At 43.5% G+C, this 19,332-nt stretch overlaps 1 protein-coding gene across 3 annotated transcripts in view; it reads left to right on the top strand.

Moving 5' to 3' along the window:
- The first annotated feature begins 267 nt into the window (after positions 1-267).
- slc8a1b (solute carrier family 8 member 1b) overlaps positions 268-19,332 on the top strand; it is a 139,959-nt gene continuing 120,894 nt past the window's right edge. The window contains exons 1-4 of one of the 3 annotated variants that reach the window (XM_069144287.1): positions 268-920; positions 11,864-12,790; positions 14,435-14,599; positions 16,529-17,319. In XM_069144287.1, coding sequence (XP_069000388.1) covers positions 11,915-12,790; positions 14,435-14,599; positions 16,529-17,319 — 1,832 coding nt within the window. In that variant the 5' untranslated portion in view covers positions 268-920; positions 11,864-11,914. The remainder of the gene's footprint in view (positions 921-11,863; positions 12,791-14,434; positions 14,600-16,528; positions 17,320-19,332) is intronic. The other 2 variants (XM_069144286.1, XM_069144288.1) reach the window with 2 other exon arrangements.

The raw sequence follows: 19,332 nt of genomic DNA, 5'->3' as shown, positions 1-19,332 counted from the left end.
GCTGAATAAAATGAATCCAATAAATAACACATTGGCTTTCTAACACCATTCAATTTATGCCTAGCATTATGGGGGAGAGGAGTGTGTGTGTGTGTGTGTGTGTGTGCGTGTGTGCGTGTGTGTGTGTGTATGTGAGGGGGGTGGGGGGGGGAGAGGGGGTCAAACAAGATCTATGTGTATGGACTCTGAGAAGTGAGAGAGACGCGCGCGCACGGAGAGGAAGAGAGAGAGAGGAGAGAGAGAAGGAGGAGGAGGGCGAGCTGATCCTCAGTCGGTGTGTGAGAGAACAGACGAAGGAGAGACCTGCTCACACGCGGACCCGCTCGCTCGCTCGCTCTCACACACTCTCACTCTCACACACACACACACACACACACACACACACACACACACAACACAACACACACACACACACACACACACACACACACTCTCTCGCTCTCTTTTCTCTCTTTGCGCTTGCACGAAGAGAGCGAAAGGGGTGGGGGTGTGGGGGGGGGATACGGGAAGGGAAGAATGAGGAAGAAGTCCGCCGTGCTGCGCGCCTCGTCCCGACAAATGCGGGTTTGCTGATGAAGCACCGCGCCGGTCGTCCGATCGCACAGGTCACTCGGGTCGCGCTGCATGGAAACGAGAAGTCGGCAACAGCAGAAAACAACAGCAACAAATAAAAAATTGCCAGTGCATGGGAATCCGGACTCTTCTCTCCTCCTTTTGTGCGTCTCGCTCGCTGGATACGCCGTCTTGGCTGGCGTATAAGAGCTCCCCGCTCCATTCCCCACGACTGGCTTACCTCTCCTACTCCTCCTTCTCCTCTTACTCCTTGCACTGCGAGTATTACTAGTAGAGCTGTAGAGCTGCTTTTACTACGGACTGTCTTCTCCGGATTGTGGACACTCTCCGGATTAAAAAAAAAAAAGGTAGGACAATCTGCAGTTTTTTTTTTTTGGTGCGTTTTCAGTGAAGATAATGATGTTAATAGTGATGAATGCCTTTTATTTCATTGTCTGGTGAAAGCAAGTTTTTTTTTTCGTGTGTGTGTTTTTGGAGGGAGGTGGAATGAATGGGATGCAAAAGAGACCGTTTCGTATCAAGGAGCCCCGATTGGAGAGACTTGAAAGCACCATGCGTCTGAAGGGTTTTGGATGCGATGTGGAGACGATGTTTCCTCATCCCATCCTCCCCTGCCACGCTCTCCACACTGCGCCTTTCCTCCTCTGTGATTTGGAGATGTGCAGGGAGAGAGAATCGGACATCAGTGGGTGCGATAGGAGGTGATAGGAGGTGTTTGTCAGTTTGTTTTTCGTGAAAATGAGCAGCCGATTAAAACACCGGTGGTGGATTCGGGGGCTGTATTTTTTTTTTTTTTTATTATTTTGTTTTTCACTCCCACCCTCCTCCCCTGCTCTCCTTACCCTCTTCGCATGTTTTAAGTCCAGCCGCCTGCCTCACTTATTTATAGAGGAATAATGATTACGGATGCAGAGCACGTTCAGATAACCACGCTCTCACCTTTTTATGGGCGTTCAGTGTGGAAGTTGGGTGACAAACATGCGCAGTCCCGGCTAAATCCCCCCCTCCCCCCCACTCTCCCCTTAGATATGGTAATCCTCAAAGGATGAATACGCATTGAGAGCCACAAACGCGGAATTCTGCAGGTCCCCATCCTTTGCGCCAAACAGTGCAGCTCGGTTGGAGCAGGTGGAGTGCGTTTGCGCATCAGTGCAGAGCAGGTAGTGGAGAAAATCCGAGTTTGGACCCATGTGATTGAGTTTGGGTTTCTGAATTAGAAAAGAATCAGTTGGATTTTTGTTGTTGTTGTTGTTGTTTTTTTGTCTTGAATGTGAAATCCAGGCACAAAGATTTACTTCTCTGTTTTTCTGTGTTTGGAAAATGTTTTTTTTTTTAAAAGAGAAATGAAACAGCCAGAACTTCACACATAACTGCGGCTTTTTTTTTTTTTTTTTTATCTCCCTGATGTGACACTACAAACGCTCCGTCTTGTGAGGAGTGCTTGGCACATTAGGCAGGTACCATCAAGGCTTTCCGGGCGATTCTTTTCCAGCTGACTTCAGTCGGGGCTTTATGAGCATGACACAGAGGAACTGTAGCTCATCCACTGTGGAGGGTATGAAATATATATTCATGATAATGAAAAAAAAAAGAAACGCAGCCAGAGGTATTTACTGCTTTATTCACCTTCCCACAGTGATGCAGTGGTGATGTTTCATTTTTCGGCATCACAACAAAATGAGTTCAAATTATCAGCAAGTGATTCATTTTCTAATAATAAAACCGAACTTTTTTTTTTTTTTCCATATCTGACGCCAGATTCAGGTCGCGTCTCAGTGGGTCTGCATCAAGCAGTGACTGGGCCTGTTTTCAACCTGGTAGAGGGAGATTGTACCGCACACAGCAAGGCACGCAACTTTCTCCGGGCTTGTGGCTGCTAGAGTGTAACAACTGCTGGGTCACTATGTTGTAAATAAGTCAGGAGCAAACGCACGAGAGGAGGCTGAGCTTCATCCTGGTTGGAGGTTTAGCAGTGCTGCCTGTACAGTACGTGATCCGTGGTATGAATATTATCATACACATCATGCAGCTACTAGAAACATTCCAATTAAGGATTGTTATTTTTTTTCCCCTTTTTTTGTTGTTCTTGTCAGTTGAATTTAGGCCTTTTCTTCCTGGGTTGTTATGTTCAACAGTTTTTTTTGGTGTAAAATTTGGTGAGGGTTTCATCTTTGGTATAAAAAAAAAAAGTGGCAAGAAACGTCCTATTTTAACAAGACTGAGATCATTATGAGACAGATTTCCATCTATATGTTGTGTTCCCACGCACCAAACTGTCGTTCTGCTCCTTTCTCCACAGGGACCCTGTCCACTGCAGTTTACAGTGAACAGGGTCGACCTAAAGGCGAGTCAGGTTGTGCTTCTGCTTCTGCAATGAAAAATCTGAAGAAAATGCAAAAGAGATGTTGATTTTGTTGCCAGTCACCACAATGTTTTTCTGATCTTTTTTTTTTTTTTTCTCCCCATTTTTCTTTTAAATCAAATCGTACAGTTTTTTTTAATATTACATGTAAATTCTTTAAAAAAAAAAAAAAAAAAAACCTACAGCCAATGAACCTGAAGCATAGTATCACATGCTGTTAGGTGATACTGCCACCGCAATCAGTGCGGCGTCTAATGACCTAATAGGTAGCCACCCGTGTCAAACCCAGAGGCAGAGTTCATCTGTTAGAAATCAATACTCAGATCGGTGGCTTCACTGCAAACTCAGCATCCATCACAGTTCTCTGGTAGTTACGCTGATAGGATAATATGTGCGACCTCCGCTGTCGATGTAAGTCTTTAGGTTAATACGTGGGTGCGCTGCTTCATCGCTGTTGTCGGGTTCAGTTTATCTGGAGAACAGATGAACTAAATAACACGAGCAAGATTCCTGCGAACCGGATTGACTGGGCCTGTGCGTCACACGTGTTCCCAGTAACATGTGGAGAACAGCCGGCAGCCAACGTGAAATGAATGTATTTGTGCATCTTTAGCGTGGAAGTGAACGGTGGCAAACAAAGCACACGTGTCACGGAGCAATGCAATTAAATCACTGTAAATCTTAGTGGAAGCATTGTTTACAAATGAGGCGGTGACTTCAGCAGACGTGCAGCTTGCAGGGTCAGGTTTGGTGGCAGAAACACCAGACTTCTCTCCGGCACGTAGACAAAGTGTCTCTTTCTAGCAGGGTTGCAAATCTGTAAGTGTCACGCGTTTCTCCCCGGTGAACGCAGCCACTCGTAATTTTACCTCCATTATCGAAGAAGCGGTGTTTACAGGAAATACGGGCTAATTCTGCAGAACAGCATTTTTCTGAAGAGTCCCTGCAGTCAGCGGTTGATCGGGTTCGGGCACAACCTCCGCCTACCAGAGATAGGCTCAGTGATAAAGTATGTATGAATCCAAACATGTTTACATGTAGAGTAGTGAAGCACAGATAGATGAAAGCTTATATAAGAAAAAAAAAAAAAGAAAAAGTGTATTGAGGTCATATGAGATTAATTCATGTACAGCATATTTGTCTCAGATTGCTTTACAGTTTAGGCCTTTTGGACAAACCAACACAAAAACTGTGAACTGTGTGGACAAACAGTGGAGATCCAGTTGGAGGCTGAGCAACATCAGCATTCATCTGCACCGTTTCTGGCCACCCGATCAATGAAAGGCCGGTTTTAATTCGATGGAACACAGGTGAAGGGGGTTGCCCACTTGTAAACCACAGTGAGATGCTGCTCACTCTCACCTTTGTTGTTAAGTCGTTCATGAGGTAGTGCCTTACTTGGGTGTTTAAGCATAGCATGCTTAGTGTTAGTGTAGCATCCTGTAAATCAGTGAGGTGTTTGGTAGGTGAAAGCAGGTAGTTAAGAAGAAGTCAGTTGACCTTTGTGGCGTTATTCTACATTAATATGGGACTTTACTACCTAACCTAACCTAACCCTACTTTAGAACTGAACATCAGTGCTACACCACCCAAGGAGTGTCTGCGACTTCACAGGTTTAATAAAAGGAACAGTCAATTTGCCAACTCCTCGAGGAAATATAGCTCCTAAGCCGCTAGATGCTTTATGTTCCCCAGCTAGCAGCGAAACGTTGTCTGTCAGCAGTTTGGTGTAAAGTTGATTCGGGGTTTTTTTTTTTTTTCCTGATAAAAGCTGCCTTCAATGCTGAAAACAAGGTTTTTGACTGCGGTGTGAGTGAACGAAAGCGAAACCAAAACGGGGCTGAAAGTCGCTAAAACGCACAGTAGAGCTGCGGGATGTCATCAGGTGTTAATTACCACTGCGCGATATAATTAGACCAACCGGTCGTGTAGGAGTGTGGGTCACTGCAGCTTTAAGTGCAGGTACGTTAACAAGTTTTTATATCCGTCTTGAAGCGTTTTGAGACGTCAGCCAGAAAAACATCAAGCTACGATGAGGCGCGTTGACCGTTTGCCACAGACTCAAACATGTTTCAGATTTTTCAGGTGGACCGATGATAGAAGCTGTCCAGGAGAAAAAAAACCACAGATTCTCGTGATACTCGAGTCTAACTGGAAAAGGAGGCAGATTTTTATCTCTGTAGCAAAATAAATTCACGTCATGGAAGATATCCATGAGCCGCGTTCACAGGTCACACCACCAGCACCTACGAAGCAGGTTTATATGCAGCAGAGTTGCCTGTGGTTATTTCTTCTTCCATGAATGAGCAGCGAAGTGATATGACTTCTTTTTTATTTTTTTTCTGCTTTTAATGATTTTTTTTTTGTTTTGTTCTCTTTTCGTTTTCATTTTTTTTCCTGCTTGCACAACTCCTGTTTGTTTCCCACTGTTGGCTCATCATCACTGCCTCCCACATGCTCATGGCCGCTGACGCACAGACAGATGTACAGATGATGTCGATGGATAGACGGACACCAGAGGCAGGCAGTGGGAAGTAATCCCGTGTATTACAGCGCCGGTCTGAGTGTAATAATATGACAAGACATCTTGGCTCGGATATTGGCTGCGAGGCAGATCCAGGCTAAAAGAGCTCAACATCACTGTAATGATGGTAAACGCAGACCATTAATCTTCAGTTGTTCTCAGAGCCTAATGTGTGTGTGTGTGTGTGTGTGTGTGTGTGTGTGTGTGTGTGTCCGTTTTGTCTTGCTCGTACACATGCACAAAGTGGAATATACCCTACGGTTTTATTTCATTGAGAGAAGTGAGAGTACGACGGATGAGAAGAGCCGTCTCTTTCCTTTCCTCCCTTCTTTCCATCTGTCTGTCTCTCCCTCTTTTTTTTTTTTTTTTTCCCCTCCGGATATCTCACTGTTTTCTCTCTCTCCCCTACAACCCTCCTGCTCCCCTTTCGATTTATTTTTCCATTTTTCTTTGTCTCTCTTTTCATTCACAGTTTTAAATATTTTATCACCGCCTCTTGTCCCGTGGCGAGGAAAAAGCATTTTAGACGGGCTGCTCGTCCGCGCACCGAGCTGAGGCTTTTTCTTTGTGTTCTTATAACACACGGTTCGTTTTCATTGGGATCCTCGTGGTCATCGCCTTCTCTGCTTTAAATCATTTTACCGCTACGTCACTTACGGTCCTTTCGCTCTCTGTGCAGGATTCAGTTTTAGATGAACATCTTGGCTCATGTCTTACGCGCTGCCCTGTCTTCTCGCTGTCCTTTCCCTGTTGCCTGTAGGTCCAATAACTTGTGTTCTTGGCACCTTTGGGTGCTGCCTTCAGAGGCTCCCAAGGAATGACAGTATTGGGGCAGGGAAGGAACAGCTTGCCTCAGTGCAGCACATGGTTTTAGTTTTCCTTGACTTTATGCATTGTGCTTTTGTTTTTGCCTCCGGGGAGCAGAATTCAGTGGTCCAGTCTGTGCGTGTGTGTGTTGGCGTTTTCTCTGAAGCCGGGTCGACTCGTCTTATGTTGTGCTCCTTTTGAAATGAAGCCAGGTTTTTGAGGTTGTAACTCGAGGGAAAATCGCGGCTGGATATTCTGAAACCTCATATTTCGATTACAGAATCCAAAATAGCAGCCACTGTTCAAACTAAGTCTCTCTAGAGTTAACAGCAGACACATAAACGTGCACCCTTTAGTTTGTTGCTGATACCAGCCAGGGCATTAATCTCTCCTTTATCTAATGATCGTAATGCAGGGAGAGACCTGCAGCCGGACATTGCTGCAGGATGTATTTTGAAGTCATGCATCAAACAGGGCATTAAAATCAGAACAGATGATCATCTGAGGTGTAATGTGATGATCAAATGTAAAACCACTGAGCATCAGTACACCTCTGCTAAGCCAAGATGACCAGTTTATAGCTGTAGGTTCATATCTCTTGGATCTCTATGTTGTTCTTTTGTCTCTCCGCTCTCCTCTGCACCCCCACTGGTTGAGGCAGATGGTTTGGTTCTGTCTGAGGTTTCTTCCTGTTAATAGACAGTTTTTCCTTCCCACAGTTGGAGGTTTCTTCCTGTTAAAAGGGAGTTTTCTTCCTCCCAGCTGTCGCTCATGTGGGAATTGTTGGGTTCCTCTCTGTCGTCGGGTTCTTTTCTAAGGACTTTATTGTTTCGTGCCTTGAAATAGCTTGGGTTGTGATTTGGCGCTTTACGAATAAAATTGAATATCCAGTACACAATAAGATAGCCTTATCAATCTTCTCAATGAAGCTAAGCTGCCGAACTCTCTCCCTGTAAAACTCTTTAGGCTATCTTCATAGTCACAGTGTGGAATAAATTGTGAGATAAAAAGCATTTAGTCCGGAAAACTTCATTCCATTCCAACACCGCGGCATCGAGAACAGCTTAAACTAATGACTAATTGAAAACCAATGGCAGCCTCTGTGCAGTAATTTCCTATTAGCTTCTGCGTGAATAAGTTGATACACAAAAAAAGAATAAAACATAAAGCATGTGGTATAAATTACCAGTTTTTCCCCGTCGTGGGGAGTTTGTTAAATTTTGATGCGTGTCTCCTTTTAATGTGTATTTCTCTTTGACAAAAATATTAGTCTGTTCGGCTCCAAAAAAGAGAAGACCCAATTAGTATTTTGCGCACAGAGCTTATTGCAACCCACAGTTACGTTTTAAAGCTAAGTGACCTCTAGCTGTCGTATAAATAACGACAAACTGATGTCGCGGAGAAGTGACGGAGTTCGTCTGTTTAATGAGTTTTTCATTAGGAGGAGGTGGGCTGGGTGGACGGTTCAATACGACAGGAGACTTGGTGTTTACTTCCCATTTCCAAACACAAATCGAAAACGTATTTTAAAACTGCGTTTACTATTGCTGTAACAATGGAGGTTGCATAACCTGGAGGAAATAATTACTAAACCAGGGGCAGTGATTTAGGCAGCATGTCTTTGGGTCGTATTCGAGGATAGAAACCAACAACCTGTTTGGTCGTGTTGATTGGATGACTTTTTGAAAAATTTACATTTGTTATAATCATGGTGGGATCCGAGCTTTGGACAAAGTTGAAGGATTTGCCACAGACAGCTATTATATACTGTATTTTTACACAGCACCCTGTTAAAGACACAATTTAAATTAATCTTGTACATTTGTATTCACACATTTCTGTTTTTGTCCTTTGACAGTAGAGTGTTTGACCTTTTTACAGCTCCAACAGTTTCTATCTTTTAGGATTTCATGAGTCCCACCTTCAGAGTCCACTGGTGCAGTGAAGAGAAAACACTCTGCCGTCTGGAGAACAGCTGTGTGAGGGCACTCTGTTCAGCCATCAGCCTGTTAGAAAAATGACATCCTTAAGTGAAAACAACCAAATCCCCAAGCACTGAATTATTGATCGCTTGGAAATGCCACATAAAGCCTTCTGCGACCACACAAAAAGGCCGTAGAAAGCAGGGAGCTGCTGGCTCCCATTAACCGGGGGTAAAATGTTCAGCTATGAGCTTAGCGAATTGAAGTGAAATTAAGTAGACGTGTAATTTTGTTCCGAGTTGATTTTCGTCTGAGCAAAAAAAGAAAAAAAAGCCCTCTCACCACAGCTGAGTCCACTCGGTACACATCAGCGTAGCAGTCAAACTGAACACTTGTCACATTTGGTTTATTCAACCCAAATATTTGAATTCACCATTAGTGGAGTGATTTCCCATTACGTAGGAACTGATTCATGCAGCAAGTATCGGTCAACACCATTCGGCACACACACACAACACACACACACACAGTTTATACTACGCCGCATTCAATGAACATTTACACATTGACTACATCCCCGGTGGATTCTGTGTCGTTCATTTGGCTTTAAATAGTGTCAGCGCCTCCCGAGCCTCGCTTCATGTAATTTGTTAGAAAATGTAATTCATGTTGTTAGAGGATTTACAACTTTACATATCATGAGTATCTTGTTACAAAAGTACTGATGTAACTATTGACGCCTGCTAAGATGCGCTGTGTCTGCATGTAAAGGTGTGAACAGTTAATTATTGGGAAATGGATGCTGGCGTGCAGGAAGGTGGAAGAATCTTGTTTGAGGATTGTTCTGAGCTGATGTTTGTTTCGGATTTTGCTTCTCGCTATTGATCTCTGATTGCTTGTGTGTGTGTTTCTACAAAGGAGTAAACGTTTGTTCCTGATTAATTGTCTCTCCAGATGTGAGGGTGAGTAAAGGGAAGACCATCCTGTGTCGCTGTCTGCCATCTAGAAGACCACCTGTTGCACAGATCCCAACTCTTACTCTGTTTCAGTCTTCTTCCTGTAATTTGCAAACTTAAGTCTCCGAGCTGTGTGCGAGCTGGTTAGTTGGTCTTGTAGTTTCGCAAATCAAGAGTAAACAAAAAGTTTTGCTCGTTTTTAAATTATAAATTGCTCAGAATATTTCATTTAGACTACAAATGGCTGTTCTACTGCCTTTTAAATGGGGTCGTATGTCCAGTGTTCACGATAAAAGTCCCCCCCTTGTGGTATTTACAACCTTTGACCTCAGAATGTTTAGAACGCTTACAAGTTCAAAAAATTATATCAATAAACACGTCATTGAATTATTGTACTGAGACTGTAAATACTAATTCTAACCATCAGATGCAATTAGTAATATTGGGATCAATCCAGTACAATAGACTGTATGAATGGACACGTATCCCTTAAATGACTTCAACCTGCCAACATTTACACAGAGAAATAAAATACTGTACGTATTCCCTACTAATAGACAATATGAGCAATATTACATCTGATGTGGTCCAAAAAAATCTGGCTCAAACTGTTCACAATACAAATCACCACATAGACTATACTGTAAGGCAGAGAGGCATTCTTCTATTTCTCTGTAGGTGTACCAGCTCTGTTGGGAATACGCAGACAAACATGCAAATCTGTGTGGACGCTATTTTATTCTGTGGCAGGGTTTTTTTTTGGTTTTTTTTTTTTTTTTACCTTGGGAGAGGATTCATATCTGTCTCCTGAGAAGTTTAAACTAAAATATATAATCACTCACAACTTTGTTCATTTTAGAAGTGATTTTAAATTCCTGCTGATCCGTTGAAGGTTTTGCATTTCCAGGCTTCCAGTTGATTTGATCCTCTCCGAACCACACGGCAGCTGCTGATTCTCGTGCATGCTTCTCCTGGCCAGCACAGCACTCAATCCCCTGTTTCCTAGAATGTTACAACTAATTTGCATCGGTAGATATGTTTTCTAAGAAACGAAATGCTTGTCTGAATCAGTGAAGAATTGTTGGTAATGGTGCATTTGCATTTTGTTTTCCTCTCTGTAAAGCATTCCGTGATTGTGCTCGGCTACATAAAGTTTGTTATAATGATGGTAATTAGTCTGGATGCACTTGTGCACATTCAAACACGCAGCAAAGAGTCTTAATTACACAAAATGTGAGCACTCTGTGCAAAGTCTAGATTCATAACCGGACAAAACTATTTACAGATGGATTAGATTCTCTATGGAAAATGACCCGATGATATGCAATTAGCCTGTCAGATGCGGTAAATGCGGTAAATGCGCTGAATGCGCTGCGTGTTGGGCTACAGGGACACGTTAACTTCATTGAAATTGATTCCCAGCAAAAGATCTTATTCCTACAGTGATTGTATTTGTTTACGTATGTATTATTATTATAATTTTTTTTATTGGCCATTTTATGGGCTATCTGAAAAAAACTATTACAGTAACCCAATTTACAAGCCAGTGTTGTTGACAGAAGCCAAGCAGAGTGTTATCAGAAGTCGCCATGCTTGGTCACCTTATATCAGGTGGAGCAGAGTATTACTGCCGCAGGAATGAGGCCCGGAGATTTTGAGAAGCTGCTCCTTGAAAGTCAGTAGTGCTGAACTCATGAGCTGAATTTTCTTCTTTGGTGTGGTTATTTGAACTTGCTGCCACTCAACAGCTATGCAAACGTCCGACCTGAAACATATGTTTTCATTTTTGTGGTGTTGTTTTTTCCAGGTTGCCTCCTGGTGAACTGGGCTGTTTGTTTTTTTGTATTTATTTTTTTTGTCTATCGTGAGCAGGATCAGCGCTCAGAAGTCTGTAGAGTTGACATCGCCGTGTCAGCTGGATTTTTTCCGACAGATGCAGATTTGACCTTTCACTGCTTCACTGTTTACTTGAAGTTAAACAAATATAAAAACCAAAGTTGTTATCCGCACAGATTTTGGATGAGAAGCTGCACTCGGAGAGATTAGTCGGTTATACTGGAGTGAACTTCTTGTAGAAGTGAGATCTAGTTTCAAGGTGGGCTCAGACTCAACAGGTTTGGTTTGAACACACTCTGGTGCATGAACGCTGCCTTCTGAACCTCCGTTTGCACCAAACAAGTGCACTTCAAAGGGAACATTAGGGCCGTTTGATGGAAGTATGAACTCGGCACGGAATGTCTAAACAAACAGAGATTTGTTGCCCATTGCAGTTTGGTTTCAGGTGTCAGAACGGCAGTTTCCTTGCAGCATATTGTCTCTTTTCTATCTTCCATAAGCTCTGCGAGAGTTTTTAGCTGTTACAAATCCCACCACATGTACGGAAATTTGACTGGAATTTATAGAATTTTGGTAATTTTGTTTGCAAAATATAGGAAAGCTGTCCGTGTGGGTTGTGACCTTATCCATATGCATTTTCTTTACATCCGCTGGTTCGATTTTAGAAGTGTTAGTATGAACGCAAAGTGAATCATGACTAAAATGCAACAATGTATAATGTTTCTGTTTTGTTCTCTTATCCATTATGAGGTGTTAAAGTTTTACTGCAAAATCAATATTTATAGCTCATCATCACACCTGTAACAACCAAACGTGACTATTTTGACCAACATCCTTTGGGTTTATGACTAACAGTCTGTATTCGCTTCTCTCCTCTCTGAAGGTTCAACGTCCTCATTAATTGTCACCTGACAGTACTGATCTTGACATCAACATGGGCTGCTGGGATCCCTCCTCCCTGCTTTCGCCTGCCCTGAGGCTGGCAGTTGTCACGGTGATCATCCTCCTCAAGCTCCACCCCTCATTGGCCGGCGCTCCACCTGAGCCGAACCTGGGTGGCTCCGTTTCGGCCGTGTCCACCAACAAGACTGAATGCAGCAAGCCCGAGGCGTGTGCAAAGGGGGTTGTCCTTCCCGTGTGGGAACCCCAAAACCCGTCCTTTGGCGACAAGGTCGCCCGAGCAACGGTGTACTTTGTGGCTCTGGCCTACATGTTCCTGGGCGTGTCAATCATCGCAGACCGTTTCATGGCATCAATAGAGGTTATCACGTCACAGGAAAAGGAGATCACCATTAAGAAACCCAACGGGGAAACCACCACCACGACCGTCCGGATCTGGAACGAGACCGTCTCCAACCTCACCCTCATGGCTCTGGGCTCTTCGGCTCCTGAAATCCTGCTGTCCGTCATAGAAGTCGTGGGTCACGGGTTCCAAGCTGGGACACTGGGCCCCTCCACCATTGTGGGCTCTGCGGCGTTCAACATGTTCGTCATCATCGGGCTTTGTGTGTACGTCGTGCCCGACGGCGAGACGAGAAGGGTCAAGCACCTCCGCGTCTTCTTCGTCACGGCCACCTGGAGTATCTTCGCCTACATTTGGCTCTACCTGATCCTGTCTGTGATCTCGCCTGGCGTCGTGCAGGTGTGGGAGGGGCTGCTTACGTTCTTCTTCTTCCCCATCTGCGTGTTGTTCGCCTGGGTGGCCGACCGCCGGCTGCTGTTCTACAAGTACGTGTACAAGCGCTACCGCACTGGCAAGCAGCGTGGCATGATCATCGAGACCGAGGGCGACCGTCCACTTCCATCCAAGGTATGCTCATAGGAACTAACGCTCCTACTACGACCATTACTACTGACGAGGAAAAGGATTATTTTTTAACACAATGATAAATACGTTCTCCAGCACTTCAGAGACTGTTATTATCTTTACATTAATCACAATTTAGGAATTGTGTTTTGTAGTTTTGGCTACAGTCAGAGTCAGAGAGGTTTTAAGGAGACCCTTAGGTTAGCTGAACCAATTTACAGCTTAGTTTGTGTCACTCATCCAACTTTGACCTGCTGTACTCTGCCATACTTTTGCACGTAGCCGACACTTTTACTTTGCAATGAGCCATTTATTATCCCCATCGTAGGTTTGCTCACTTTCACTTTTATCTCCAAAATAAAGTGGTTTAGATCGTGACACTGACCTTTTCTTGTTTGCAACTCACTTTAACACGTGACCGCCTTTTTCTTTGTTAACTGGATATTTCCTTGTTCCCACATCACACCAATCATTTACTGGTGAGCTTTTCAGAAGCCAGAATACTTGGAGCTTGTTCTTGTTGGAGGCATACCAGCCAGAGAACAGCCAACCAGTGAAAATTAATTAAGCTGTACTCATCCAAACACAGAGTGCAAAAGATAAGGTGCTCTATGTAGGCGGAAGTGAGTTCATGTCTATCTGAAACAATTATCTTTATTACTAAATGGATTTCTGCCAAAGTAAACTTAATGCTATGAAGCATATTACTGCACAGACACACACAAGAATAACGTTTCAAGTATTATCATCTTTTAATTTCCTGTTTCTGAAGCTTTCTGCGATGATTCAGTGCATCGCGCACATCTAATCAAATTTGAAGCATTGGCGGTGCATTTATTTGTCACTCAGTTAATTCAGTCGCTGAGTGTCTCTTCTTCCAAATTTGAAAATTGCTCATGTTATTATTGCTTGTTGTTCTTTGATGAGATTATTAAGAATCAGTGCTCCATTAGTACACAAACAGCACTTTCATCTCAACTTCCGGAGAGAAGAAACGACTAAATTAAACCCAACAGTGTTCCTGAGGGAAAAGCGTAATAATTTAGAAGTTTTAAACTGCCATTTTGTTTAAAGAGATTTCAACAATAAGAATCAATCTCAAAGGAAAGCATGAAACAACAGAACAACCCGTTTATCCCAACAGCTGCAAAATAAAGTGTCAATAACATCGCCTACTCATCCATTAAAATCCTGTTCTTCTACCATCTCATGGTCACATGTACTGTACACATTTATCTTTGAAAAATGAAAGCAAAAGTATATTGTTAAGCACAAACCATCTCCTCTTGACCTACTTTGAGAAGAATCCTCTCAAACTAAACTGATTTATTTATTTTTATTAAGAAAAAATTAAATACAGAAATCAGTTTCAAAAAATGATCACCCAGAAAACACGTTGGGATTGAGGGCCTTGTTGGATACAATGGAAACATTGGGACATAAACCTGTAATGTTAGATAGGATTCACACTAACAACACAAAAGCTCATCCTTTGATTGCAGGGTTGTGAAACGCTATTCTTGCTACATAAATACAATTCTCAGTTGACCTTCATGATTACAATAGAAGAGACCTTTAGATTTGCCATATTGTTCCGAAGCCTCAGATCAATGCTGCTGATTAAATTGCTTCCTTTTCCATGTTAAGGTGGACATTGAGATGGACGGGAAGATGCTGAACTCTCACGGTGTTGACTTCCTGGACGGTCCACTGGGTTTGGATATAGACGAGAAGGACCTGGATGAGGAGGAGACCCGCAGAGACATGGCCAAGATCCTGAAGGAGCTCAAACAGAAGCACCCTGACAAGGAGGTCGGTAACGAAGACGGAGTGATATATTTAGACTGCCGTCCCTGTTGCGGTTGGGTTGTTTTCCAGTGTTATTTCTAGTATAGGAAATTAAATGTCAAAATAATCAGCACCAGACGACGCTCCTTCTATTTGCTTCTATTATCACTGTGATTACGGTGATGAATGCAGCTGTGGTCTAATCACAGCCTCTCAGATTAATTTGACGAAGGTAAATCTATAGAAAAGAAAATAACAAAGGAAAATTGGCACCCAATAAAACAACAAGTAAACATGAAAATTAAAATAGATAATCTATTTGAATTGATAATTCATTCCCTGGCCATGAGGAAATACATTTAAGAATCTGTCTTGGTGTGGCTGCTGCAGAGTCTTATTGTTAACACAGTAATAAGATATTACATCTGTTTATGACTGCTGGAATAGGTTTTTATGCTTTTGTCTTTATTACTGTATGGATAAATAATTGGGTTTATTATCCAGTTGTCAAAAACAAGCAGGGTTTTGGCCTCATGTTTTGACAGTAAGTGACATCATCTGTGGTCTGTAAGAGCTCCAAAATTATTTTCCTGTTTCCCGACTACTTCCTCATTTTCCGTGACTTGGAAATTGATAGTCAGCCTGAAATGATCTTCTTTTCAGCGGTTGTTTGCAGGAAGATTGGAGGGGAAAGAAAAAAAACCAAAATAAAAATGGAAACCTACGTATATGTAAATATATAAATGGAAGCTGCTATATGATAAATCTGGCTGCATTAAAACAGAATCCAGAATACGAGCTAGAACAAATAGTTTTCTTCTGACTGTATTTTACTAATTACAAAGCAAGAAATGCTAGTTTTGCCCTGTTCATATTAAAGCAAAGTCAGTAACAAATGAAATTGAGCATAGAAAATGCAATAATTATTAAATAGAAGAAGTGGGGAATCACCAGAGGCTCTGTGATACGATATTGTGATGATACTTCAAGTCATGAAATGATACTATGGAAATTTTAAACACTTTGCAATATGCAGAGTATTGCCATGCACTGTGATTTATTACCTTTTTTCAAATACGGATTATGTCCCAAACACAAAAATCTGTCAACTTCCGTTTTATCATATAAAATCAGTCGGTTCATCGCACTTAAATCATTTTTATTCCGGCAAAATGAGTCGAGTAGACTGACCAATGCTGTCATAAAAACTACCCTAAGTGTTGTATGGAACTGACAAATTTATGTATTTCTATAATAGAATAGAGATTCTTCGCATTTTTCGCAAATAAATGCGAAGAAAAAGTTGCAATATTGTGCCGTATTGACTTTCTTTCCCCGCCGCTGTGAAATACAAGCTGGTGTGGAGGTGAATACCAAAATCTAAAGCTTGAAAAAGCTCTGTGTTGATTGTCAGAGTTTGTGTTGGAAAACGAAAAAGATGAAGCTGCACTCAAAAACAGACTTGGGCAAACCACAAAAAGATGAGATTCGTGCTATTTTTGGAAGCGTTTTTCTTTCCAGTTTGACAAGTAAAAAGACTTTGCAGATGAGCACGAAGTGGCTGGTTTGGCACGCAACGCACATCTGGTTTACCCCAGACCGGGCTCGACACATTATAACCGCTGACTCATTGTAAGATCACTGTTCTTCCTTTCTAATGTTGGATTCATCCATGTGACACACCACTCGAACTTATTTACCCAGACAACTTCGATGATGTAATCCAGCCACACAAGCTCCATGTTTGACAACGTCTCTAATTCAAGCAGACAAATTGACAAATGCAACATTCCTCTCGGTAGAGAGGAAACTACTTCAGCACTCTGAGGGTCGGCAATTTTGGTGGATTTAATGTGGAGCAACGTTTCAAAATCCCGTCTTCTTATCGTGCTGGAGAACATGTTTTTACTCAGTTTGTTCCTTTTTTTTTTTTTTTGTATTTTCTATTACCAGGTGGAACAACTCCTTGAGCTGGCCAACTACCAAGTCCTGAGCCAGCAGCAGAAGAGCCGCGCTTTCTACCGTTGCCAGGCCACCCGGCTGATGACAGGCGCTGGCAACATCCTGAAAAAACACGCCGCCGATCAGGCACGAAAGGCCGTCAGCATGCACGAGGTCCGCTCCGACGTCTGCGACAACGACCCCATCTCTAAGATCTTTTTCGAGCCCAGCTCTTACCAGTGCCTGGAGAACTGCGGCACCGTGGCGGTGAACGTGATGCGGCGCGGCGGCGACGTGGGCAAAACGATTTCTGTGGAGTACAGGACGGAAGACGGCACGGCCAACGCCGGCTCGGACTACGAGTTCACGGAGGGCGTGGTGGTGTTCAAGCCCGGCGAGACCGTGAAGGAGATCCGTGTGGGGATCATCGACGACGACATCTTCGAGGAGGACGAAAACTTCCTGATTCACATTTCCAACGTCAAGGTGTTGACATCAGAAGGCGAGGAGCCCGAGGACGGCGAGTCGGCTAATCACGTGGACTCAGTGGCCTGTCTCGGCTTGCCGTCCACAGCGACCGTCACCATCTTCGACGACGACCACGCCGGTATCTTTACGTTTGAGGAGCCCGTGTGCCACGTCAGCGAGAGCGTCGGCGCCATGGAGGTGAAGGTGCTGCGAACGTCGGGGGCTCGCGGCGTGGTCATGCTGCCCTACAAGACGGTGGAGGGAACGGCGCGAGGTGGCGGGGAGGACTTCGAAGACACTCACGGCGTCCTGGAATTTCAAAACGACGAGATCTTGTGAGTAACTTTGATCTCAAATCGTTACGTTTTTTTAATGCAGCTATTTAGCATCTTTACTGTCATTATCTCCATGTTTTCCTGGATTATTTTTCACACTGTCAGTGCGATGTTGCAAATGTTACTGCTGATGATGTGAGAACGTGAGGGTGTGATGTGGTGGTCACGATGAGCAGCGAGGCGGACTGCTCATTGGGCCCTCGGCGAAACCAACGCCTCGCCCCCGCCTCCCCCACCCCCTCTAACCCTTTGTGTTTTTTACCCTTCATTCACTCTCCTCTTTTATCTCCATCAGTCTCGTCACTCCTCTTTGCTTTGGACTGTCTTGCGTCTGTTTTAGTCTTCAGTCGGTTTTATCGATTCCTCCGCTCCGTATTGCTGTACACTCAGCACAACGGGTTTAGGTTTCGACTTCCAGCAGCCAAGAAGTTGGGAAACTGGGTTATTTGTTGGACGGTCGATGGGTTGAATTCTAAGATGGTATGTCGGGGTGTGGAAATTGAATGCGAAGTATTGAAGTTCCTTCTGAGTACGACACGTAATGGAAAACAAGGAGGAGCTGGTTGCTGGACGAAGTACAAGAAGTCAATAAACAGCAGGCGATCGGGGAAATGCTAAGAAGGAACATTCATCAGGACAAGTTAATTTAGATACATAAAAGCTTTTTGGAACCAAAATCCCCATTGCCCTTTTAGGTGGCTTTGTACTGTGTGAGAACATCCCAGAGCAACCAGTCACGCAGCCAGCTAGAGACCTTTCTTGTTGTATTTCCTCTGTGAAAAGGGCTTGATACTCCATTTAGAACCCCCGGCTGTGAAGCGAGGCAGCCTCAGTTCAAAGCTCTTCTTAGCCGAACACTTATTATCTGATGGTGACTCATGGTGCGGTTTGTGATTTTGCTATTCGACCATGTTTCAGGAGGCTTTTTTCACCACAGTGGTGATTGTGCTCACAGCCAGCTGCTTCACTCTTCATCCTGAACAGCTCGCCGTGTGGGAAATGAGCTCCGGCTATCGGACAAATGTTTGTACAGCGCTGGCCGCTGTGGTTTGAGAGGGAACGCAATTTCAAAGCCCTCTTTTGTTGTTGAAATCGTGCATTGTCAAAACTATTACGATGAAATTATGATGAAATGAATTGGATTCCACACTTTTATTTTGACACATTGACTCAGATGTTGATAGCACTGTAGAATTGATCAGGTCTTGGTAAATGGTGGTTTTGTAACTACGAGGCATCGAGCTCGCAATATTATGTTGCTTAGAGACTCCAGGTTCATGTTGTCATTGTCAATATATTATCAGTGGTTTATGGCCACTTGTAGTGTCAGTGGTGTTACCTTGTGTTTGAACCTGTGTGAGTTTGACATGGATTTGTTCTCCTTGTAATTTCAGTCGATTTGAATCTTGTGGTTTCACTAATTGGTTGGTTGTGTGTTACCGCACAACTGTTTTAAAAAGCCCTTTTCACTGTCGCAAATAGCTAAAATACTGTTTAACTTGGACTCTTGCACAAATGCACTCACACTAGTGTGACACTGAATGCACAGTTGTGTCCGTGCGGTGACGTGACCACAATGGGGGAAAATGCTGTTTTCCAGCGAACACTCGACGAGGTTGGAGCATTCGGTCGTGTGCAAAACAATCGTTTTCTGGAAAACACTCAATAAGGTGGGCTACTCGATTTCTCACCCGCTCTCTTTTGCTCACACACATACGGCAGGGCGGTGGGTGTGTTCACGGTGTCACTGCAAATTATTGTTTGCAGCAAAGAGTTCCCGCCGTGGTCTGAAGGGTCTGTCGGACTCGTAGCTTTAGCGAGAATACAATGAATGTCACGGCTTTCAGCAGATTAGCTTTTTATTGTTTAATGCCTTGTGCTAATTTATGAGGACCCCTTGGACCATTTGGACCAACCAATCACCATAATGTATTGGTTGTGTGAATATCTGATAAACCTTATTCTAAGTATCCACATAACCCAGAGACCTTCCAACTCTTCCTCTCCCAACGT

Source organism: Embiotoca jacksoni, unplaced genomic scaffold (genome assembly GCF_022577435.1).
Source record: "Embiotoca jacksoni isolate LCO1_2020_lvr unplaced genomic scaffold, fEmbJac1.0.p SCAF_12, whole genome shotgun sequence".
Lineage (NCBI taxonomy): Eukaryota > Metazoa > Chordata > Actinopteri > Embiotocidae > Embiotoca > Embiotoca jacksoni.
This window is presented reverse-complemented; position numbering and strand designations above follow the sequence as displayed.